At 40.0% G+C, this 23,165-nt stretch overlaps 1 protein-coding gene across 1 annotated transcript in view; it reads left to right on the top strand.

The window, feature by feature from the left end:
* Positions 1-23,165, top strand: part of FAF1 (Fas associated factor 1) — a 473,941-nt gene that overhangs the window by 266,487 nt on the left and 184,289 nt on the right. The window contains exon 9 of the mRNA XM_051857780.2: positions 16,536-16,631. Coding sequence (XP_051713740.1) covers positions 16,536-16,631 — 96 coding nt within the window. The remainder of the gene's footprint in view (positions 1-16,535; positions 16,632-23,165) is intronic.

Consider the following 23,165-nt stretch of genomic DNA (forward strand, 5'->3'; position numbering starts at 1 on the left):
GGAAGACCTCTCTCTCTCTCTCTCTCTCTCTCTCTCTCTCTCTCTCTCTCTCTCTCTCCTCTGCCTCTCCTCTCTATATATAACTCTGACTTTCAAATATATATATTTTTTAAAAGTTTGTTTTAAAAGAAAGTTTGAGATAGTGGCCCACAAGCACTAAGCTGGAATCAGGGGCACAGTGGGGCTCAAACCCAGGTACACCAATATGGGAATCCCAAGAGATGGCTTAGCTAGTGTGCCAAATTCCTATCTGTCTCTCAACATTAGTATCTTAAGAGTCTAAAAATGAAGCTGTTTATAAAAGCAATCCTTATTTCTTCCAAATATGCTTGTTACCATGATGGTGTATTTGTGTTTATGTACTCAGGAAAAAGTCTGAATTTGTTAATGTTTGTGTTTATTTTATTAAACCTCACTAACTTGCCAAATTACTTGAGGAGTATAACACAGCAACACCAGGCAAAGAATGGTTTTTTGAGCTATTTATTTACACGAGAGTCTTGTAGATGCTTAATCTTGACCTACACATCTCTCTTTAATATTCCACTGGTTTTAGAATATTATTTGTCACTTCCATTTTGACAGTGTGCTTTTTTGTGAGGTGACTAAACTGCTATTTAACCCTGCTACAAGAATGTGGCAATGGGCTAGTCCAGACAAGTGGATATGCACTTGGTAACTAGCATTTTTAATAAACTTGCTTCAGCCTGCCACACATTAAAGCTCTGTGACTTTTCTAGCACCTAAGTGACATTAAAAAAGCTTAGATTGTGAATAAAAATAAATAAGCTTTTCTGATTTGCACTCTGGTTGGCAGTGAATGAAATTACAGCCTCATGACTCAGCTGTCCAGCTGAACAAGGAGCATCTGAAAATTTTGAAGGGGTGATCTAACAGTCATCTTCAGGGTTCCTTATTTGTGAAATGTTAGAATGTGAAATGTTAAGCCGGCGCCGAGGCTCACTAGGCTAATCCTCCGCCTTGCAGCGCCGGCACACCGGGTTCTAGTCCCGGTCGGGGCGCCGGATTCTGTCCCGGTTGCCCCTCTTCCAGGCCAGCTCTCTGCTGTGGCCAGGGAGTGCAGTGGAGGATGGCCCAAGTCCTTGGGCCCTGCACCCCATGGGAGACCAGGAGAAGCACCTGGCTCCTGCCATCGGATCAGCGCGGTGCACCGGCCGCAGAGCGCTGGCCACAGCGGCCATTGGAGGGTGAACCAACGGCAAAAGGAAGACCTTTCTCTCTGTCTCTCTCTCACTGTCCACTCTGTCAAAAAAAAATAAAATAAAATAAAAAATAAAAACTCTAAGAATGTGAAATGTTAGAAATGTGATAAAAAGCTCCATGGCCTTTGGAATTCAAATCTCATTTGTGCTTAGTAGCTGATTTGTCTTATACCAGTTACTCTACCTCTCTGAAGCTGTTCTGTGATCATGCTCTTTAGTTTGTGGAGTTGTCAAGAATGGCAGACATACTTGTATGTTACGGTATGCAACTTAATTATATTGTACTTGAAAAATTGATGCTGTCCAGAAGTAGCTATCTTAATTAAACTAAAGAAAGTAAACATTGTCAGAGTTTACGACAAGATATAGTAAGCCTTAATAGTTATTTGAATAGATAAATTTTAACTAGCTGTAAGATGAAAATGCTTGAGTGTTAATTTTGGCATACCATTCAATATCTCTGATGTCGAGTAAGCTTCTTAATCTGTGTAAGGTTTAGTAACATCTTTAAAATGAGGATTATAATAATACCTACCCAGCAGGACTATTGTGAAAATTAAATGGGGTCATGCAGATAAAGCACATTATGTAATACCAATATATATTAAACTCTGAATAATTGCAGTTATTATTCAAATATTTTTAAAATACTCATTGGTTTCATTGGTGTATGTATACATATGACAAAATGTGTTAAATTATACACTTCAAAATAGAGTTTATTATCAGTTATACTCAATAAAGCAATACTCAGTACTATTTATATATACACTTATATCTTCCTGGTATTGCAATATTCTATTTAAAGCTAGTACCCAATAGCATTCCCAAATTTGGATAGAATTAATTATGCTGGTGCCTTGTTATGATGACAGACTCTAGATATGGTTTTTTTTTTTTTTTAATCCTGTTAATGTTCTTTTAAAAACAGGAGGGAATCATGTTTTACAAACTGATTTTTAAAAAATACAAAGAGGAAATCTGTAATGTCAGATTGGTTTTGTTGTGTTTAGTGAGTTTGTCACCTACAGGTTAAGGAACTTGCAGGTAACTTAACCAGACCCTTTCAGTGTTGTATTATAATCACAGTCCAACAGACATGGAAGATACCTGTGAAGTCATTTGGCAGATCAGTCCCATATTTTAGAAAAGGAGATGTTAAGGCTGCTGGTGACTGAGCCAACATCCTAGAACTCAAGTCTTCTAACTTCTAGTCTGAACCTCTTAAAATGTGTTCGTTTCTTTTACTATGACATGCCGGAGGAGTCTGACACCTACTTGCATCAGGTGGTCCGAGTGGGACAGTTCGGCACCAAGGGTTTGGCCATCACCTTTGTGTCAGATGAAAATGATTCCAAGATCCTCAGTGACGCACAGGACCACTTTGAGTTCAATATTAGTGAACTGCCTGATGAGACAGACATCTCTTCCTACATTCAGCAGGCATGATAGAAGATTTGTCCATTCTGGAGCACGATCATCTTTGTCTTCTGGAGAGGATTGCAGGCGTGGGGGTGAAGGAGACACTATTGCTGCCTGCCCCTCACAGCCCCCACCCCTCACCTGAAGCTTCCCTCTTTTGCATCACCACCACTCCTAAACCTCAATTCTGGATTTGTCAGAATTTTTTTTAACAAAACTCAAAAAAAATGTGTTAAGTGCTATCAGTAATTGAGAGACTTATTGAAGCATATTACTTGGGAAAAGGCTAAAATTTGTCAGTGAAGCAAAAAATACTTTCAAGAGCTACTTCAAATAAAAAAAAAAAACAGTATTAAGAAGAGCCTTAAACACTCTGAAAGCTAAGCTTTAAAATAATAACCATGTGTTTTGTTAACGATTTGTTGGAGGGGCTGGCTTTGTGACACAGTGGGTTAAGCTGGTGTGACACTAGCATCCCATATCAGACTGCTGATTCAAGTCCTGGTTTCTCTGCTTCCAACCCAGCACCCTGCTAACGCTCTTTGGAAGGCAGCAGAGGATGTTCCAAGTGCTTGGGACCCTGCTACCCACATGGGCGACCCCAGTGGAGTTCTGGGCTTCTGGTTTTGGCCTGGCTAGCCCCCACTCTTGTGGCTATTTGGGGCATGAGCTAGTGGTTAGAAGATATTTCTGTCACTCTCTCTCACTCTGCTTTTCAAATAAATGAATAAATCTTTTTTAAAAAAATAGCAACTTGTCAGAGATAGACAATGATCAATCATGCTGTTTTACATATGTCTTAATATCTCATTTTAATACATTAATAAAGACAATTTAGGCTTTCATAATTGCTTAAAAGGAAAAATTTTGGAACATTTCTAAAATCTCACAATGAAAATACTCTTTAGGCTTCTCTGTTATTTCAAATAATAATTATTATTCAAAGAAATTAGTCGCATCTGTATACATTCATTAGCTCATAACTTTGTCGCCTTGGGATCACTTTGCACTTTTTCTTTCCTCCCTCCCTCCTCTCTCCTTCCCATTCATCCTTTCTTCCTTTCTTCCTCTCTCATCTTATTGAGAGGCGGAGAGAAAGATAGAGCTACCATTTCCTGGTCCACTGTCCAAATGCCCCTACCAGCTAGGGCAGAGAAGCAGCAAAAGCTAGGAATTAGGAACTCAATTTAGGTCTCCCACATGGGTGACAGGAACCCACTTGAGCCATCACTGCTGCCTCTCAGGTTTGCATTAATTGGAATTAGGAGCTGGACCTGAAGCCAGTGCCAGGAACAGTATGTTTATGAAAGACAGTTGTATTTCCTGAAAAGTCAGTGAGTGAATAACTTTGTTTTTATGCTTTTGCACATCCCTTTAATATCTGACTTAATAGAAGGCAATTGTATTCTCCTAGTTCTTTTCTTAGCATTTAACTAATTGTATCATTGTTTTAGTTGAGGTATATGGAAAAAATATACATAGATCTGTAGCTCTGTAAATTATTTAAATAGGCTTTTCAGATGATTGTGTATATTCTTCTTTGATATTACACTGAAATTTGACAATTAGTAACTTCCTAAATATTCATTTCTGTAATGAAATCGAAACTGTATCGGTATACTTTTTGTACATTGATCTGGGCTGGCATTGTGACACAGGAGTCTGTGATGCATCTTTTATGATCACCAATTTGAGTTCCAGTGGCTCCACTACCATCCATCTCCCTGGTCATTTGCCTGGAGATAACAGCAGAAGGTGGCCTGATTGCATGACTCTTGCTACCCATGTGGGAGACCCAGATAGAGTGCCAGGCTCCTGGCTTCCACTTGATCCAGCCCTAGTTATTGCAGACATCTGGGGAGTGAACCAGCAGATAGAAGACCTCTCTCTCACATATTCTTTCTTTTCTCTGTCACTGTGCTTTGTAAATAAATGAACAAATATTTTTAAGTAAAAAAGAACCACTGGTGTCTTACTTTGCATAGATGTGTTACTCGTTTAATTTTAAAACATTTGCGTTCATTATCCATTTGAAGAATATTGGTTCTCTGAGCTATACATATTGTATAAATGTTGACACATCTCATGTTATCAAAAAATTGCATCTGTTAATATTACCACCTATCTCATCAGAAGTCTTGGAGTTCTGAAAAATTTTCAAATTCATGATGTCAGATAATGTCCTAAATTTTTAATTTTTACTTAAAAACTTAAATTTTGTCATTGGCAATTAGTACTTTCAGACCTGTTCCTTTAAGTAATAGGTTCACTTAATTTTGGAGGAAAAAAACCCACAAAACATGCAAATTCAAATAGTCACAGTGTTCTGACCTCTCATTTGTTTAATTAGCAATGGTGTTCCATGAACAACAGTGGCTGGTTCAATACACAACTCATACTGTTGCATAAGTCCTTCCTTAACAAAACCATCGTATTTTGGTAGGCAGCAGGAGTCCTTTGCATACTTCCAGTTTGTCATATAGAATGTTATACGAACATGTTTTCAACAGCCAAGATTTAATTGAAAGTAAGAATTTTTATAATCCAGGAGGGATATTCCTAAGTGAAACTTATATTTTCAAAATATTTTATTTATGTGAAAGGCAGAGTGACAGAGAGGGAGAGACAGAGAGAAATATCTTGTATCTGTTGGTTCATTCTTCAAAGGGCTGTGACAGTTAGAGGCAGGCCTACCCAAAGCCAGGACCCAAGAACTCCATTCAATTCTCCCATATAGGTGGCAGGGGTCAAAGTATTTGGGCCATAGTTTGCCCTTCTTAGGTGCTTTATAACCGAGGTGAATTGGAAATGGAACTACTGGGACTGATACTAGCATGCCAATGTGAGATGACTGCATTGCAGGCAGTGGTTTAAACCACAGTGCCACCACACTGGCTCCAAAACTGGCATTTTACAATGAGTACATAACACTGAAAATTTTAGCACAGTTTGATGCCATTATCTGATACCTGATAAGGTCCAGCATATTTGCCCACTGTTGATTTTTTGAAATCAGTGTAGAGTCGAGCATTGTGGTATAGCAGGTAATGTTGTTGTGTATGATGTTGGCGTCAATTTTGGCACCAGTTCGAGTCCTAGCTGCTCTGCTTCCAGTCTAGCTGTCTGCTAATGGCCTATGAAATAATGGAGGATGACCCACGTACTTGTGTTCCTGCCACCCACGTGGGAGACCTGGATGAAGTTCCTGGCTTTGCCTGGCGTGGCTCTGGCCCTTGTGGGCCATTTGGGGAGTGAACCAGTCTATCTCCTGTTCTCTATGAAACTCTTTAAAATAAATAAATAAATAAATCTTTTTTTAAAAAAATACTTGGGCCGGCGCTGCAGCTCACTTGGCTAATCCTCCGCCTGCAGCGCCAGCACCCGGGGTTCTAGTCCCGGTTGGGGCGCCGGATTCTGTCCCGGTTGCTTCTCTTCCAGGCCAGCTCTCTGCTGTGGCCCGGGAGTGCAGTGGAGGATGGCCCAAGTCCTTGGGCTCTGCACCCGCATGGGAGACCAGGAGGAAGCACCTGGCTCCTGGCCATTTTGGGGGTGAACCAACAGAAAAAGGAAGACCTTTCTCTTTGTCTCTCTCTATCTCTCTAACTCTGCCTGTCATAAAAAAAAATACTTATAAAAAATCTGTATAAAATACAGTGAAAACGTCAAATGTTATCAACATATTATTATGAAATTTTGATGTTAGAGAACCCTTGAAAAAATCTTAAGAGGCCTATGTCTATAGGTAATACTTTCAGAATTATTGATAAAATATGTTCTTCATCTTTTTTAAAAATTTAATTTATTTACTTGAATGGCAGAGTTACAGGGAAAAAGAGTGAGAGAGACAGATATCTTCCATGCTCTGATTCACTCCCCAATGGCTATAAGAACTGAGGCTGGGCCAGACTGAAGCCAGGAGCCCGGAACTCCATCCAGATCTCCCACTTGGTGGCAGGGGCCCAAGCACATATGTTACCTTCTGCTGATTTCCCAGGCACCTTAACAGGGATCTGGATTGGAAATGGAGCCACCACAAAGCTGACCCTGTGTGCTCCCAATTTTTTTTTTAAGGCTTGTTTATTTTATTTGAAAGAGCTAGAGAGAGGGAGAGACAGAGAGAGCTTCCATCTGCAGGTTCACTCCTGAGATGTCCACAATGGTCAGAACTGGGCCAGGGTGAAGCAAGCATCAACTGGGTCTTCCATGTGAGTTCAGGGGCCCAAGTACTTGGGCCTTCGTCTGCTGCTTTCTTAGGCACATCAGCAGAGAGCTGGATGGGAAGTGGACCAGCCACTACATGAAATGTTGCACATATGTAATGTCAGCATGGCAAGCAGCAGCTTAACGCATTATGCAATCATGTCAGCTCCTCAGCACCTTTTAAATCAGCATAACATGTTCTTACTGGACCTAAGGGTAAGTACTCATTAATAGAATAATAAGAAAATCTTGAGCATCTGTTGTCTGCTCAGCATTTTATTATTGCTTTACCCGTGGTCGCTTATCCTTATCCCTACCTTGTGTGGACAGCATTAATCTAATACTTAATCATTAGAACAGGTTTTTTTTTTAATTTGTTTCTTTTTTTTCTTTTTCTTTTTTGCTCTATAGATGTATATTCATCATATTCCATGACAGTTTTCTTTTTTAAAGGAAAAAAGGTTTATTTGAAAGAGTTACTCAGAGAGGGAAAGACAGAGAGTGACATATTCCAACCATTGGTTCACTCTCCAAATGGCCACCAAAGCCAGGAGCCTGGAGATTCATCCAGGTCTCCCACATGGGTTACAGGGGCCAAAGTACTTGAGCTATCTTCTACTACTTTCACTAGGCCATTCACAAGAAACTGGATTAGAAGTTTCATTCTCTCTCTTTCTGTCTCTCTTTTAGGTTTATTATTTATTTAAAAGGCAAAATTACAGAGAGGCAGAGAGAGACAGAGATCTTCTATACACGAGTTAAATCCCCAAATGATCTCAATGGCCAGGATTGAGGCAGGCTCATATGTAATCATTGACGTCAAACGTAAGAGTGTTAATTGTTTGCAAATAATATGTCCCATTCTGTCAGTTGCTACTTTACTTTCCTGAGTGGTTCTTTTACAGTACAGTAGCTTCTCAATGTGATATAATCCCATTTGTTAATTTTGGATTTTATTGCCTGTGCCTTTGTGATCTTTTCCAGGAACTCTTTGCCTGTGCCAGTGTCTTTTTTTTTTTTTTTTTTTTTTTTAACAGGCAGAGTGAGAGAGTGAGACAGAGAGAAAGGTCTTCCTTCCTTTGGTTCTCCCCACAAATGGCCGCTACGGCTGATGTGCTGCGGCTGGCACGCTGCACCGATCTGAAGCTAGGAGCCAGGTGCTTCCTCCTGGTCTCCCATGCGGGTGCAGGGCCCAAGCAATTGAACCCGGGGTGCCGACGCGGCAGCCGAAGGATTAGCCTAGTGAGCCGCAGTGCCGGCCTGTGCCAGTGTCTTACAGAGTTTCTCCAAAACTCTCTAAGGTCCAAAGCTCTCTAAGCTCTCAGGTCATTTGTGTAAGATGTAAGGTAAAGGTCCTGCTTCAGCTTCAGCATGTGGATTTCCAATTTTCCCAGCACCATTTGTTGAACAGACTGCCCTTGCTCTAGGGATTTGTTTTAGCTCCTTGGTCAAATCTAAGTTGGTTGTAGATGGTTGGGTTGACTTCTAGCGGTTCTGTTCTGTTACATTCGTCTATCTATCTGTTTTTGTAAAATTACCAGCCTGTTTTGATTATATCTGCCTTGTATATGTGTCTTTAAAAAAAAAAAAAAAACAGGCAGAGTTAGTCAGTGAGAGAGAGAGAGAGACAGAGAGACAGGTCTTCCTTTTTCTGTTGGTTCACCCCCCAAGTGGCCACTGTGGCTGGTGCTACGCTGATCCGATGCCAGGAGCCAGACACTTCCTCCTGGTCTCCCATGCGGGTGCAGGGCCCAAGCACTTGGACCATCCTCCACTGCACTCCCGGGCCACAGCAGAGAGCTGGCCTGGAAGAGAAGCAACCGGGACAGAATCCGGCGCCCCAACCGGGACTAGAACCCTGGGTGCTGGCGCCGCAGGCAGAGGATTAGCCAAGTGAGCTGCGGCGCCGGCCATTGTATATATGTCTTGACATATGGTATTGTGATGCCTCCGGCTTTTGTTATATAACATTGCTTTAGCTTTTTGAGGTCCCTTGTGTTTCCAGATGAATTTCAGTATCATTTTTTCTAGATCTGTGAAAGTGGGCATCCTTGTCTGGTTCTGAATCTCAGTGGGAATGCTTCCAACTTTTCCCTATTCAATATGACACTGACTGTGGTTTTGTCATAAATTGCCTTGATTTTGTCGAGGAATATTCCTTCTAAACCCAATTTGCTTAGAGTTTTCATCATGAAAGGGTGTTGTATTTTATCAAATCCTTTCTCTGAATCTATTGAAATAATCATATGGTTTTTCTTCTAAAGTTTGTTAATGTGGTGTATCACATTGCTTGATTTATTGATTGATTGATTGATTGTTGATTTTTTTTTGATTGATTTGAATGTTGAACCATACCCACATACCCAGGATAATTCCCACTTGGTCTGGGTGAATGACTTTTCTGATGTATTGTTGAATTAGATTGCCCAGAATTTTCTTGAGAATTTTTGTGTTTATATTCATCAGGAAAATTAGTCTGTAGTTCTCTTTCTCTGTTGCATCTTTTCTGGGTTTAGGAATTACGATGATGCTGGCTTCATAGAAAAAATTTGGGAGGGTTCCTCCCTTTCAATTATTTTGAATAATGTGAGAAGAATTGGAGTTAATTCTTCTTTAAATATCTTGCAGAATTAAGCAGTGAAGCCATCTGGTTCTGGGCTTTTCTTTGTTGGGAGGGTTTTTATTACTGGTTTAATTTCCATGTTGGTAATGAGTCTGTTTAGGATTTCTGTCTTCATGGCTTAATTCGGTAGGTTGCAGGTCTGGTTGGGGGGTGGGGAGAAATGGAGATGGGCGGGGTGGGGGGGTGCCCAACCTCTCTGTTCCTCCATACCTTCTGTTTTGTCCTGTGTGGAACCTCACAAGCAGTTTGCCAAGCTCCCCCTCATGCTGCTATTTGCAGCTCTGTAGAATGGCAATTTCCTATCAAAACTGGTCTGCTGGGGTCTGCTACCAGCCTCTGCTCTATCTCCAGCATGTATCTTCTCTCCTTTTTAACTATTTATTTTACTCTATGTGACTTGCATTAACTTGTTGCTATATCACCATCTTGGGGCCCCCCTCTGGCTTAAGGTTTCCATGCAGGGATGGTTTTGTCGTGATTGTTGCCCCTTTCTTTGACTCAGTCTTTCTCAAAGGAAAAGGAACATGAGCCAATTGTTTCATCCCTTCTGGGGTCTCTGTGTTTTGGAAATGCCCATAAGTATGATAAGTGAAGGCTAATTTTGTTCTTTCTTTTCTTCAGTTTCTGTGAAGCTTCCGTCTTCTAATTATTTACTTTCAGTAGTTCTGCTCTGCTTGTCCTGTGTCCATGTGGAGGAGAGAGCACTGCTCTGGTTTTGATCTAGCTCCCTGCTAAACAAAGGAAGGGAAGGAGGGAGGGAAGACTACAGTACACAAAGTGCAGAATTTCTAAGTGACTTTGTACATAATCATTGGGCACTTGAATAATTTAGCCAGGTTGGAATCTCAACTCTATTTTTTATCCTTTGTGTACATTTAAGTAATGAGTCCCAAGCAAAATACTTGAGCCTTAACTTTTTTTTCTTTTTTATGTTTTATTTATTTGAAGGACAGAGTTAGCGAAATGGAGAGAGACAGACAGACAGACAGACACACCCCAGGAACTTGGGCCATCTTCTGGCACATTAGCCAGGAGCTGGATTTGAAGTGGAGCAGCTTGGACTTGAACCAGCACTCATGCGGGATGCTTGCCTTGCGGGCCACGACTTAACCACTATACCACAATGCTGACCCATGCCCTAACTTCTTGAAATTTCTTTCTGAGTAATTGTTCCTTCCAGGGGATCTTCAGACACACAGACACTGGATTGTTTCAATGTAACTGTCTTTAAGTGTTCCTTTTTCAGTAAGGTGGTCAAAGCAGAATTATTAACATCAGTTTATAAATTAGGAAACTCTGGACTGGAAATGTAAAATTATTTTCCAAGATGTGAGGTGAAGTAGCACTTGAGTTGAAGTTTTTGGCTTCTATACAGATCTCTTTTCATTATACTGCTTTGCCTCTGATTGTCCATGACATTTACTATTTTACTAGCAGAGGATTTCAGAGTAGGGGATAAGGAGTTTTTTCAAATGAAAAATATTATGACAGTAGCATGGCTCAAAGTTTATCCTGTGATTCTTATATAACTTAATATTGTTTATTTATACTGAAATGAAATAAATTGAGCTTGCTGTGATAGCTGTAATGCTGAATATGATCGAGTAAAAATGGGCTGACATTGGGGCACAGTGGATTAAGCTATTTTAAAATTTCTTATTAAGTATTTATTTATTTTTGTATTTGAAAATCAGAGAAAAAGAGATCCATCTGCAAGTTCACTGCCCAAATGCCAACAAAAGTCAGACCTGGGTTTGGCCAAAACTAGGAACCTCAAACTCAATGCATGTCTCCCACATCTGTGTAGGAACCCATGTATTTGAGCCAATACCAACAGCCTCCCAAGGTATGCATTAACTAGAAGCTGGAATGAGAAGCATAGCCAGGACTGGACTATCTCAGTTGGCATCTTAAGTGCTGTGCCACCTGGCCCCTTTTGATATTTGATAATTGTTTTAATTCTTCTGTTTAGACGCATGACATCATTACAAACATCATGCAAATATACTAATTGTTAAAATAATGTTGGAATAAAAAGCCTAGTACAGAATGTACTATATACAAGGGGTCTTCAGAAAGTTTGTGGAAAATACAGATTATGAAAAAAATGGATATAAAAATCTTTTACACCAAAATAAGCCCACCTTCTATTTTCATTTCTCCATTTACTACTTAAAGTACTTTGCATAATATGCACTGTAATACAGGTATTCCCTAAAGTTATCATTAATGGTGATACAGTGTTTTTTCTTTGGGGTAGTATGTGATGTTCCAATACATATATACATTGTATAATGTCCAATTATGTTAAAGGTATTTATTTCCTCAAACGTTTTACATGTCCTTATGGTAAAAACATACACGCTCCTATCTTAGTGTTTAAACGCTTATTTTTTTTTAACTTTTATTTAATAAATATAAATTTCCAAAGTACAGCTTTTGGATTACAGTGGCTTTTCCCCCCCATAACTTCCCTCCCATCTCCTGCTCCCTCTCCCATTCGATTCACATCAAGATTAATTTTCAGTTATCTTTATATACAGAAGATCAGTCCAGGGTGGCCAGGATCCAAGTATTTTAACCATCACGTGCTGCCTCCGAGTATCTGTATTAATAGGAAGCTAGAATCAGAAATGGAGCCAGAGGACTGGCATTGGGACCCAGTGGATTAAACCACCACCTGCACCATCAGCATCCCATTAGAACTCTGGTTCAAGTCCCGGGTGTTCTGCTTCCTATCCAGCTCCCTGCTAATGCTCCCAAGAAGGCAGGAGGTGATGATCCAAAGTACTTGGGTCTCTGCCACCCATGTAGGAGACTAGGATGTAGTTCTAGGTTCCTGGCTTTCTCTTGGCCCAGTCACAGCTCTTGCAGCCATTTGGGAAGTGAACCAGCTGATGGAGAATCATGCTTTCTCTCTGCCTCTATCTGTGTAACTCTGCCTTTTCAAATAAATAATAAATAAAAAGAAAAACAATAAAAAAGATAGAAAGTCAGGAGTTGACCCCAGACTCACTCTCCCATATCAGATATTTGTATCCCAGTTGGCATCTAAACCAAATATTCACCCCATGATTTTTTTCTATAGGGAAATTTGCAATACATTCTTATCTGTAGTTAGCCTACTGTGCAGTAAAACTTCAGAACGTTTATTTAAATATAACTTATTCCACATTAATCAAGCAGTCTTTGGTAGCCACCATTAAACACTTAATCTCCATGAGATCATAATGAACATATAAAATTTTTAAATGTACTTTCAAGAAATAAAAGTTGAGAGCAGACGAATATTACACCCATTGGGGCTAGTGCTCAGGCACTGGTCTCCATTGAGAAGAGTCAACTGAGCAGAATATACCTCCCTTCAGATTAAAAAAAAGAGAGAGAAGATTCACCATGCCAAACCTGGGTGTGTCACCTTAGGCATGCCTTTAACCCTGGAGAACTGAACAAAGCTCGCTGGCCACACCCACTACAAGCCTCTAGAGATTCACTGTAAGCAGACAGTCCACTTATCTACAGAGTCATAGTAGAAGAAACCAACAGGCATCTCCACAAATGCAGAATCACAAACACAACAATCCAAGAAACAAGAATAAGGAAGAAACATGACACTCCCAAAAGAACACGACTCATCAATACTAGATTATGTAGACGATGAGCTGGATTACATAGAAGTAATAAAAGCAAATGCTTGAACTACTGAAATCCATTCAGTACATGAAATAAAATCTCCTGAAATTGAAATTTTAAGGAGGAATCAAAATGAAATGAAGAATTCAATAGAACATGAAATTGAGGTATTAAAGAGCAATTAAAATGAAATGAGGAATTCAATAGAACAAATAAAATTGCAGTTGAGAGTCTTAAAAACAGAATCATTCAGAAGATAGAATATCAGACTTAGAAGACAGAGCACAGGAAAGTATACAGGGAATCCAAAGACAAGAATAGGAAATTAGAAATCTAATTCGAAATCTACATGAAACTATTTTAAAAAAAAAACAACACAACATTCGAGTTCTAGGAGTTCTTGAAGGCATGGAAAGAGAAAAAGGATTAGAAGGCCTTTTTAGTGAAATACTAGCAGAAAACTTCCCCAGTTTGGAAAAAGAAAAAGACCTCCAAGTACAGGAAGCACACAGAACTCCCAATAGACATTATCAGAAAAGATCCTCGCCAAAACACATTGTAATCAATCTTACCACAGTGAAACATAAAGAGGAGATTCTAAAATGTGCAACAGAGAAAGACCAGATTATTTTCAGAGGATCTCCAATTAGACTCACTGCAGTCTTCTGATCAGAAAACCTGAAGGCTAGGAGAGAATGGCAAGAAATAGCCCAAGTCATAAGAGAAAAAAACTGTCATCCCAGAAGATCCCAGAAAAAAATCCCTGCAAAGCTCTCATTTGAATGAAGGTCAAATAAAGAACTTTCATAACAAACAGAAATTGAAAGAATTTGTCGCCACTCGTCCATCTCTGCAAAACATGCTTAAGGATGTGTTACACACAAAAACATAGAAACATGGTCATCAATATGAAAGAGGGTACAGAAAGAAAATCTCTCAGTAAAAGATCAAAGGAAGTTCAAAATATAAATTATAAATATCTTTGGAAAATGGCAGGATGAAGTCACTACTTATCAGTAGTCACATTGAATATAAATGGCCTCAACTCTCCAGTTAAAAGGCACAGACTGGCCGGCGCCGTGGCTCACTAGGCTAATCCTCCGCCTTACGGCACTGGCACACTGGGTTCTAGTCCCGGTCAGGGCGCCGGATTCTGTCCTGGTTGCCCCTCTTCCAGGCTAGCTCTCTGCTGTGGCCCGGGAGTGCAGTGGAGGATGGCCCAAGTGCTTGGGCCCTGCACCCACATGGGAGACCAGGAGAAGCACCTGGCCACTGGCTTCGGATCAGCGCGATGCACCGGCCGCAGAGCGCTGGCCACCGTGGCCATTGGAGGGTGAACCAACGGCAAAAAAAGGAAGAGCTTTTCTCTCTGTCTCTTTCTCTCTCACTGTCCACTCTGCCTGTTAAAAAAAAAAAAAAAAAAAAAAAAAAAAAAAAAAAAAAAAAAAACAGACTGGCTGAATGGATTAAAAAACAAAACCCATCTATTTGATGCTTACAAGAAACACATTTCCAACAAAGGTGCATGCAGACTGAAAGTGAAAGTTTGGAAAAAGATATTCCATGCTAACAGAACCCAAAAAGGAGCTGGCATAGCCATCTTAATATCAGACAAAATAGACTTTAACACAAAAACTGTTAAAAGAGACATAGAAGGGCACTATATAATGATTAAGGGAGCCCTCATGGGATGCTGGCACTGCAGGTGGTGGCTTTACCCACTATGCTGGCCCAATATTTGAATATTTAAATTCACTTGTTTCCTTTAGAATTCCCCTTTAGGCTTCTGTCAGTCTTCCTGCCTTGTAATGGCCCTAAACTTTGGCTTTTATCCCTCTGAGTCCCTTAAAAATTAAAACTATAGTTCAGCAGACATTATGAGTTGATGTTGAAGTTGTAATCCCTAGTACATGTGAATGTGACTATTTGGAAAGAGGGTTTTTGCTTTTATATAGTTAAGAAGAGGGTGTTAATGTGGGCCCTAATCCAATAGGACTGATGTCCTTATCCAAAGGGAAATTTGGACAGAGACAGAGGCACATAGAAGAAAGAGTACCTGAAAACACAGAGGGAATACCACCCTCAAGACCCTGAATGCCTGGGGTTATCAGAAGTAGGAAACAGGAAAGGAACAGAGTCCCTTTACAGCCCTCAGAAGGAACTAACTCTATAGACACCTTGATTCAGACTTGGCGCCTCCAGAACTGTGAGACACGAGCATTGCTATTGTTTACGGCACTGAATTTGTGGTATTTTGTTATGGCAGCCCCAGGAAACTAATATTTCAAGGATCAATAGGTGCCTCTCCCCCCGCAGCAGCTGGCATCAGATTCACTTTCATTCATTTTTGATAGCTGTAGATTTCCCCTAGTTTCTTATCAACACAACCCTGCATTCCAAAATATTTTATTCAGAAATCTATTTGTTTTGTTCTAAGAAGATTTCTTACTCTTCATTTTGTTGGATGTTGGAAATGGAAGTCTGTTTGATTCAGGTCATGGCTGCTTCACTTCCAGTCCAGCTCCCTGCTAATACGTCTGGGAAGGTAGTGGAAGAAGGTCCAAATGCTTGGGCCTCTGCACTGACATGGAAGGCCCAGATGAAATAGGGTCCATCCTCGGCTATTGCGGGCATTTGGAGAGTGAACCAGCAGATGGAAGAATTCTCTCTTTCAATGAAATAAATAATTTTTAAAAAATCCTTATTTTATGCTGAAACTTAAGCACGGAAAAGCCACCTTTTCCAGATACCCTTAATGCTTTAGGAGTTAAGGAACTGAGGTATTCGTTCTACTAATCAGAAAAGTATCAGTCACACATTGGCTCAAAAATGTTTATGTTTTGTTTATTTTCAGTGCTTTACAATTTCCTGGAGCCCCTGTCTATCATTTAATGTGAAAATTGATCTTGGCTCTCGTAACATCCTATATGTTGCAATACACTTTCTGATAATATAATGCCCCTAGTGTTAACATTCTAATCTAGCTTTAAAAATAATAGAGAATGGCCGGCACCGCGGCTCTAGTGATCCTCCGCCTTGCGGTGCCGGCACACCGGGTTCTAGTCCCGGTCGGGGCGCCGGATTCTGTCCTGGTTGCCCCTCTTCCAGGCCAGCTCTCTGCTGTGGCCCAGGAGTGCAGTGGAGGATGACCCAAGTCCTTGGGCCCTACACCCACATGGGAGACTAGGATAAGTACCTGGCTCCTGCCATTGGATCAGCGCGGTGCGCTGGCCGCAGCGCGCCGGCTGCGGCGGCCATTGGAGGGTGAACCAACGGCAAAGGAAGACCTTTCTCTCTGTCTCTCTCTCTCACTGTCCACTCTGGCTGTCAAAAAACTAAAAATAAAAATAATAGAGAATACCAGAAAGGCAAAATAATGTTGTAAAGCATGGATACATTTTTTATTTACAAATTGTGGATTCTGCTTTTTACAGATGTGTCTTGCAGAATCAGGGCTGTCTTATCCCTGCCATCGACTTACAGTAGGAAGAAGATCTTCACCGTCACAGACCCGGGAACATTCCGAAGAGGTAAGCCCATTTTCCAGCTTTTCACTGAACACACTGACTATCCTCCACCCACCTGCCTACTTCTATTCTTTTTTATCTATCACAGCATTTAATTGATAAAGTTGATGTAGCGTGAATAAAATCTTGTTAAATTCTTGAAGGGAGAAATTATTTGTGCAATGTTATTGGTAATGTACTAGTTCTGTATTTCAACAGAAAAGATTCAGGTAGATTCTTTGAAATGATTTTTCCTTAGAACTGGCACATCAACACAAGGTTTTTTGTATCTGCTGACTGTAGATGAGTACATTTATTAGGATTGATCCTGGAAGTTCTTTAACATATTTGTTCGGAACACTTCTATGAACTAGGTCTTGTGCTTGTTATTAGAAAACAAAGATTAGTAACACACTGAAGCCATACCAAGATGCTCAGAGTCAAGGGTGATAGTTCAGTAAGCTGATGATGGTATAATGGAAAGACACAGTGACAGTAATGTGCACAAGATGCTGTAGAAACAAAGAGTGGGGAGCTAATGAGATTGAACGTGTTTGTGTATATGCTGTGGGTATGTGGACCTGAAGGATGTTAAAAAGCAGTAACATAATTCTGTTCCATGGCTGCCAGTAGTATTTCATGCCTGCCTCTGACCTTGACTATAAGAAAATGTGAAAGAGAACATGGACTTTTACAACTTGCTCATCTAACAAGTGTGTATTTGGGTTCTTCGTATGTTCTAGCCATCACTACATCTTTAAAAGTGTATCCAACAAAGGTCATACTATATACCACAGAAAAACATCATTTACACCTGAGTTTTGTAGAAGAGAGTGTAATTGAAGTATTCAAAAGTTTGTGCTAGTCTAATAAAACTTTTTTCCACTTGCATTCTATCTAAAATGTAATTGCTTATTTTTATTTAAACTAATATGTTTGGATACTCATTAATGAAGTGCCACAGGGCATCCTCAAAATATTTCTATCACTTAAATATGTGAAAGAGATACAGAGCTGTCTAAGTGAAGTTCCATTCTGTGATCATCTATGAAAATGAGAATTTGCCGCTTTAATTTTTTACATTTTCTAGAAATCTCAGAGAAGCAGTCTTTTTTCCCAGCTGCAAATATGTGAGATTTTCAAAAAGTTCACGGAAAGTACTGTATTATGAAAGTACAATGCATGGCCTTCAAAATTCAAAATTTTTTGCATTAAAACAAATGTTTTTAATTCCATTTTCCATGAACCATTTGAAGTATTATTGTATTACTGTACTGTGCTATACTTAGTCTCCAAAAATTAATTTCCTTTAAAGCTCACACTGTTTTTCCAACACTGTATCTCACTAATCTTTGTGAAAATAATATTGAGTTTCACTGCTTAGCAGAAATTGCCAGAAATAGTCTAATGAGACATTTCTTTGTAATGCTTGAGTGTATTTATAATGGCAATGTATGTAAGTCTACTACCTCAACTTTTTATGGATAATTCCAGTAATGTTAAAATGTAGCCAACTTGCTCTAACCAAAACTTAATTACTCTGTGCCCTGAGAGGTGACAGGTAACTGCTTTACTTCATTTATTTATTCCTCTTCCTCACTATTTTATGTGTTATTTCAGCAGTCCCTTTAACAGAGAGAAGTAAATGCCATAAAGTGGGAAGCAGTTTTTGTGTTTAGAGTGGGGTAAGGAGGCTTTGCCAAGCTGCAACAGTCACAGCTTCAATAGTATCCTAACATCTGGTTATCTGAGATGAATCTATTAATATTCTTTCTTTCTCTAATTCTAAAATGAGTCCCTCCAGGTGGTTGGTAAGACAGAGAGAGAAGCTGTGACTTAGTTTTTATGTTATCAAAGAATTACAAAGCTGGAAGGGATTTTTGAGATCTTTTGGCCCAACTTATATTTATACTCACCTCCATCTTGTATTCAATTAAACATCTATTTGATCTTATGGTAGATATCAAATATTAGCACCAGAATGCCCCCAAAATATGCTGATGTTTTCTCTCCAGTGATATGGTTCTGCCCACTGTAGGCAACAAGTTCCATTGTTGAATGGCTTAAGCTGAAATTTATGTCCTTCTAGCTACTACCCAGTGGTTCCTTTTTTTTTTTTTTTTTTAAGATTTATTTATTTGAAAGACAGAGGTACAGAAAAAGAGGGAGAAACAGAAGGAGAGGTCTTCAATCTGGTGGTTCACTCCCCAAATGGCCACAGTAGCTTAGACTGGGCTAGGCCAGAACTAGGAGCTTCTAAAAAGCCCATGAGAGTTTCTCAGGCATGGAATGCTAAGACACTGTGACAAAAAAAATGTCCTAATTGAAAGATCTCTGTGAGTGAGATCCCAGTGGAAAGGACAGGCCATCCAAAAAGGAGGTACCTTTCTCTGAAGGGAGGAAAGAACTTCCACTTTGATTATGGCCTTGTCTAAATAAGGTCGGAGTTTGTGAACTCAAGAGGCTTCCATAGCCTTGGCAGCTTATGACAACAGCCTTGGTTGATTACTGATGTCATAAATAAGAGTGTCACTTGTTAAATCAACAACAGGAGTCACTGTGCACTTACTCCCCATGTAGGATCTCTGTCCTTAATGTGTTGTACTATGAGAATTAACGGTAAAAATAGGCTTCAAGCAGTACTTTATACTTGGTATGTCAGTGTGACACAGTGAAAACTGTTGAAATCTTTACTTAGTATATACTAAGTTGATCTTCTGTATATAAAGATAATTAAAAATGAATCTTAATGAAGAATGGTATGGGAGAGGGAGTAGGAAGTGGGATGGTTTGCGGGTGGGAGGGTGATTATGGGGGGGGGGACTGGTATAATCCTAAAGTTGTGCTTTTGAAATTTATATTAATTAAATAAAAGTTTTCCTAAAAAAAAAAAAAGAAGAAGAAGAAAGAAAGAAAGAAAGAACCAGGAGCTTCTTCTCGGTCTGACACACATGTGTAGGGGCCCAAGCACTTGGCCACACTCCAGTGCTGTCCCAGGCACATTAGCAGAGAGCTGAATTGGAAGTTGAACAGCTTGGAAACAACTGAACTGGCGCCCATATGGGATGCTGGGGTTGCAGGCAGCAGCTCTACCCACGATGCCACAATGCCAACTCCCACCCAACAGTTCTGATTCTATGGAGTACCTCTGCCTCCTTTTCTCAGTTGCTTGAGTGAGACTGTGCAGGGGCCCAGTAGACCCTGGCCTTTGGTCCAAAGCTCAGTTGACAATGCAGGAGTGACAGTGCAGGAGAAGGAGAAGGAAGCCAAAGGGCAATCGGAACATATAACTCTTCCCCCCCTCAAACCCAAAATGTAGTTAATGTTAGAAGATTAGTTTATAGATTTGGTTATAGAAACATTTATTAAATGCTCAGTATGTGATGGTAAGATTAATTTATATTTTCATATATATGATTAATGAGAAAAAAATTGAGGTAAACATGAGATGTTAGGGGAACAGATGGGGTAGGGGTAAATTTCAAAAACATTTTCATTGAAGAACCTTTTTGCATTATCTGCCTGCATAGCCCTAATGCCTAGCATAATGTGCGATGTGTACCAGACATAGAATAAATATTTGTGAATAAGTGTATTTTAAAAAGACTAGAGATGTTGAAGTCCAAATTGAATTGTGAAGAATGAGTCACTGTCAGCCAAATAAAGAATCCCAGGAATCATATTCCATTCAGAACAAATAGTATGATCTGGATGTTGTGTATGGAAGGAGATAAATGCAGTTTGATATTGGTGCAGAATAAAATGGGAGACAAAGGAGTGAAAGATATGTTAAGAGAACAGGTTTTTGAGAACTTGTACTTTGGGGATCCATAAACCCTTTTTTTTTTTTTTTTAAGATTTATTTGAAAGGCAGAGCTACAGAGAGGCAGAGAGAAAGAGAGGTCTTCTATCTGCTGGTTCACTCCCCTGATGGCTGCAGTGGCCAGAGCTGTGCTGATCTGAAGCCAGGAGCCAGAAGCTTCTTCTGGGTCTCCCACAAGAGTTCAAGGGCCCAAGGACTTGGGCCATTTTCTACTGCTTCTCAGGCCATAGCAGAGAGCTGGATCAGAAGTGGAGCAGCTGGAACTCCATCCAGTGCCCATATGGGATGCCAGCACTGCAGGCTGTGGCTTTACCCACTATACCACAGTGTTGGTCCCGATCCATAGACTTTTAAGTGGAGAATGATCTCCCCCCTCATACACATTTTAGAGAATAGTGTTCTAATTGCTATGCAGAAATGAGAGAGAGAGAGAGAGAGACAGACAGACAGACAGACAGACACAGAGAGAAAGGTCTTCCTTTTTCCATTGGTTCACCTCCCAAGGGTCCACTACGGCCGGCACATTGCGGCCGGTGCGCTGTGCTGATCCGAAGCCAGGAGCCAGGTGCTTCCTCCTGGTCTCCCACACGGGTGCAGGGCCCAAGGACCTGGGCCATCCTCTACTGCACTCCTGGGCCACAGCAGAGAGCTGGACTGAAAGAGGAGCAACAGGGACAGAATCTGGCATCCCAGTTGGGACTAGAACCCAGTGTGCTGGCGCCGCAGGTGGAGGATTAGCCTAGTGAACCATGGCACCGGCCCAGAAACTAGATTTTAAAGAAATCTGATGACAGAGAAATCAGGTGGGAGTCTGTTGTACTAATAACAAGCAAGAGATCATAATGTAATATACCACATTAACAGAATGAAGGAAAAACAATGTAAGAACATCTCAAATGGTGCAGAAAAGGCATTTGAACAATATGTTCATGATAAAAACAGTCAACAAACTAGGAATATTAGGGAACTACTTCAATATAGTTATGAATTACCCACAGTGGCTATCATGTTCAGTGGTGAAAGACTGAAGATTTTACCTCTTAGAGTAGGAACAAGGCAGAGATGTTTGCTTTCACCACTTCTATTCAACATAGTACTGGAAGTTCTAGTCAGGGCAGTAACACTAGAAAAACAAATAAAAAGTATCCAAATTGGAAAGGAAGAAGTGAAATTATCTGTGCTCACAGATGATATGCTTTTGTGTATAGAAAACCCTAAAAATTCCAGGAGTAAATTATTTAGAATTAAAAAAATGAATTTAGCAAAATCACCAGATAAAAGTCAACAAACAAAAATCATTCCATTTCTATACATTGCTGTTGATGAATAACTCCATTCAATCTGAATAATTCCATTTATAATAGCATCAAATAGAATAAAATACTTAGTAGCTAAGTTAGCCAAAGAAATGAAAGGCTTATACAATGAAAACTATAAAACATAGCTGAAAGAAGTTAAAGAAGACAAATAAATAGAAATACATTCCATATTCATGGGTGAAGAGATTTATCTTAAAATGTCCATACTGCCCAAAGCAATCTACAGATTCATGGCAATCCCTGTCAAAATCCCAGTGTCTTTTGCACAACTGAAAAAAATTTTTTAAGATTTATTTATTTATTTGAAAGGTAGAGTTAACAGAGAGAGAGAAGGAGAGACAGAGAGAGATCAATCTTCCATCTACTAGTTCACTCCCTAATAGCCACAGTCAGGAACCAGGAGCTACTTCTAGGTCTCCCACATGGTACAAGGGCCCAAGGACTTCGACTATCCTACGTTGTCTTCCACAAGTACATTAACAGGGAGCTGGATTGGAAGCATAGTAGCCACAACGCAAAGCATTGCCTATATGGGATGCCTACCCTTCAGGCTGTAGCTTTAACTTGCTGCACCGCAGCACCAGCCCCAAGTGAAAAAACTTTTTGTGATTCATATGAAATCTCAAGGGACCTCAAATAGCCAAAGCACTTCTGAAAAAGAAGAGAATAGCAGGACTGATACCTCCTCTTTTCAAAACCTATTACCAAGTCACAACAATTAAAATTATGTGATAATGGCATAACACAGGCATGAATAGACATATAGACCAAATTGAATAGAATAGAGAACCCAGAAATGAACTCTGGTTATATGATAAAATGACTTTTGACAATGATGCAAAGGAAAAAGGACCATCTTTTCAACAAATGATGCTGGAACACTGGATATCCATATGCAAAAAAATGAAGTTGAATCCTTACCTAACCTATAAAAGAAAGCAAACTGGATCAAAGACCTAAATGTAAGACACAAAACAATACAATTGTTAGACGAAAACATAGGGAAAAGTTTTATAACATTGAATTTGGCAGCGATTTCTGGACTATGTATGATGCCAAAGGCAAAGGCAACCAAATAAAAAATAGACAAAGTGTTCTGCCCTGTCCTAGAACTCCCAGCCTAGCATACTTGGCTCTGGGTGTTTGACCCACCAGTTCTCTCTTAGCCCCAGAGCCAAGTGAGCAGGTCTTGCCTGAGGTCAGGATCCCAATCAAGCAGGCTTCACATTCTCTGTGTGACTCAGCCAGAATCCATCCTGCCCAGAGCTACCCTTTTTGCTACCTCCACAGATGCTTTGGCTGAAGGTCACAGTACAACTGTTGTATGTGTGCTCACAGATAGTCCCCATCACATACTTTTACCCACTATCACATATGACCAGGACTGACACCTGCAGCTGGGCTATTGCATACTGC

This window comes from Oryctolagus cuniculus, chromosome 7 (assembly GCF_964237555.1).
Source record: "Oryctolagus cuniculus chromosome 7, mOryCun1.1, whole genome shotgun sequence".
NCBI classification, from domain to species: Eukaryota; Metazoa; Chordata; class Mammalia; order Lagomorpha; family Leporidae; genus Oryctolagus; species Oryctolagus cuniculus.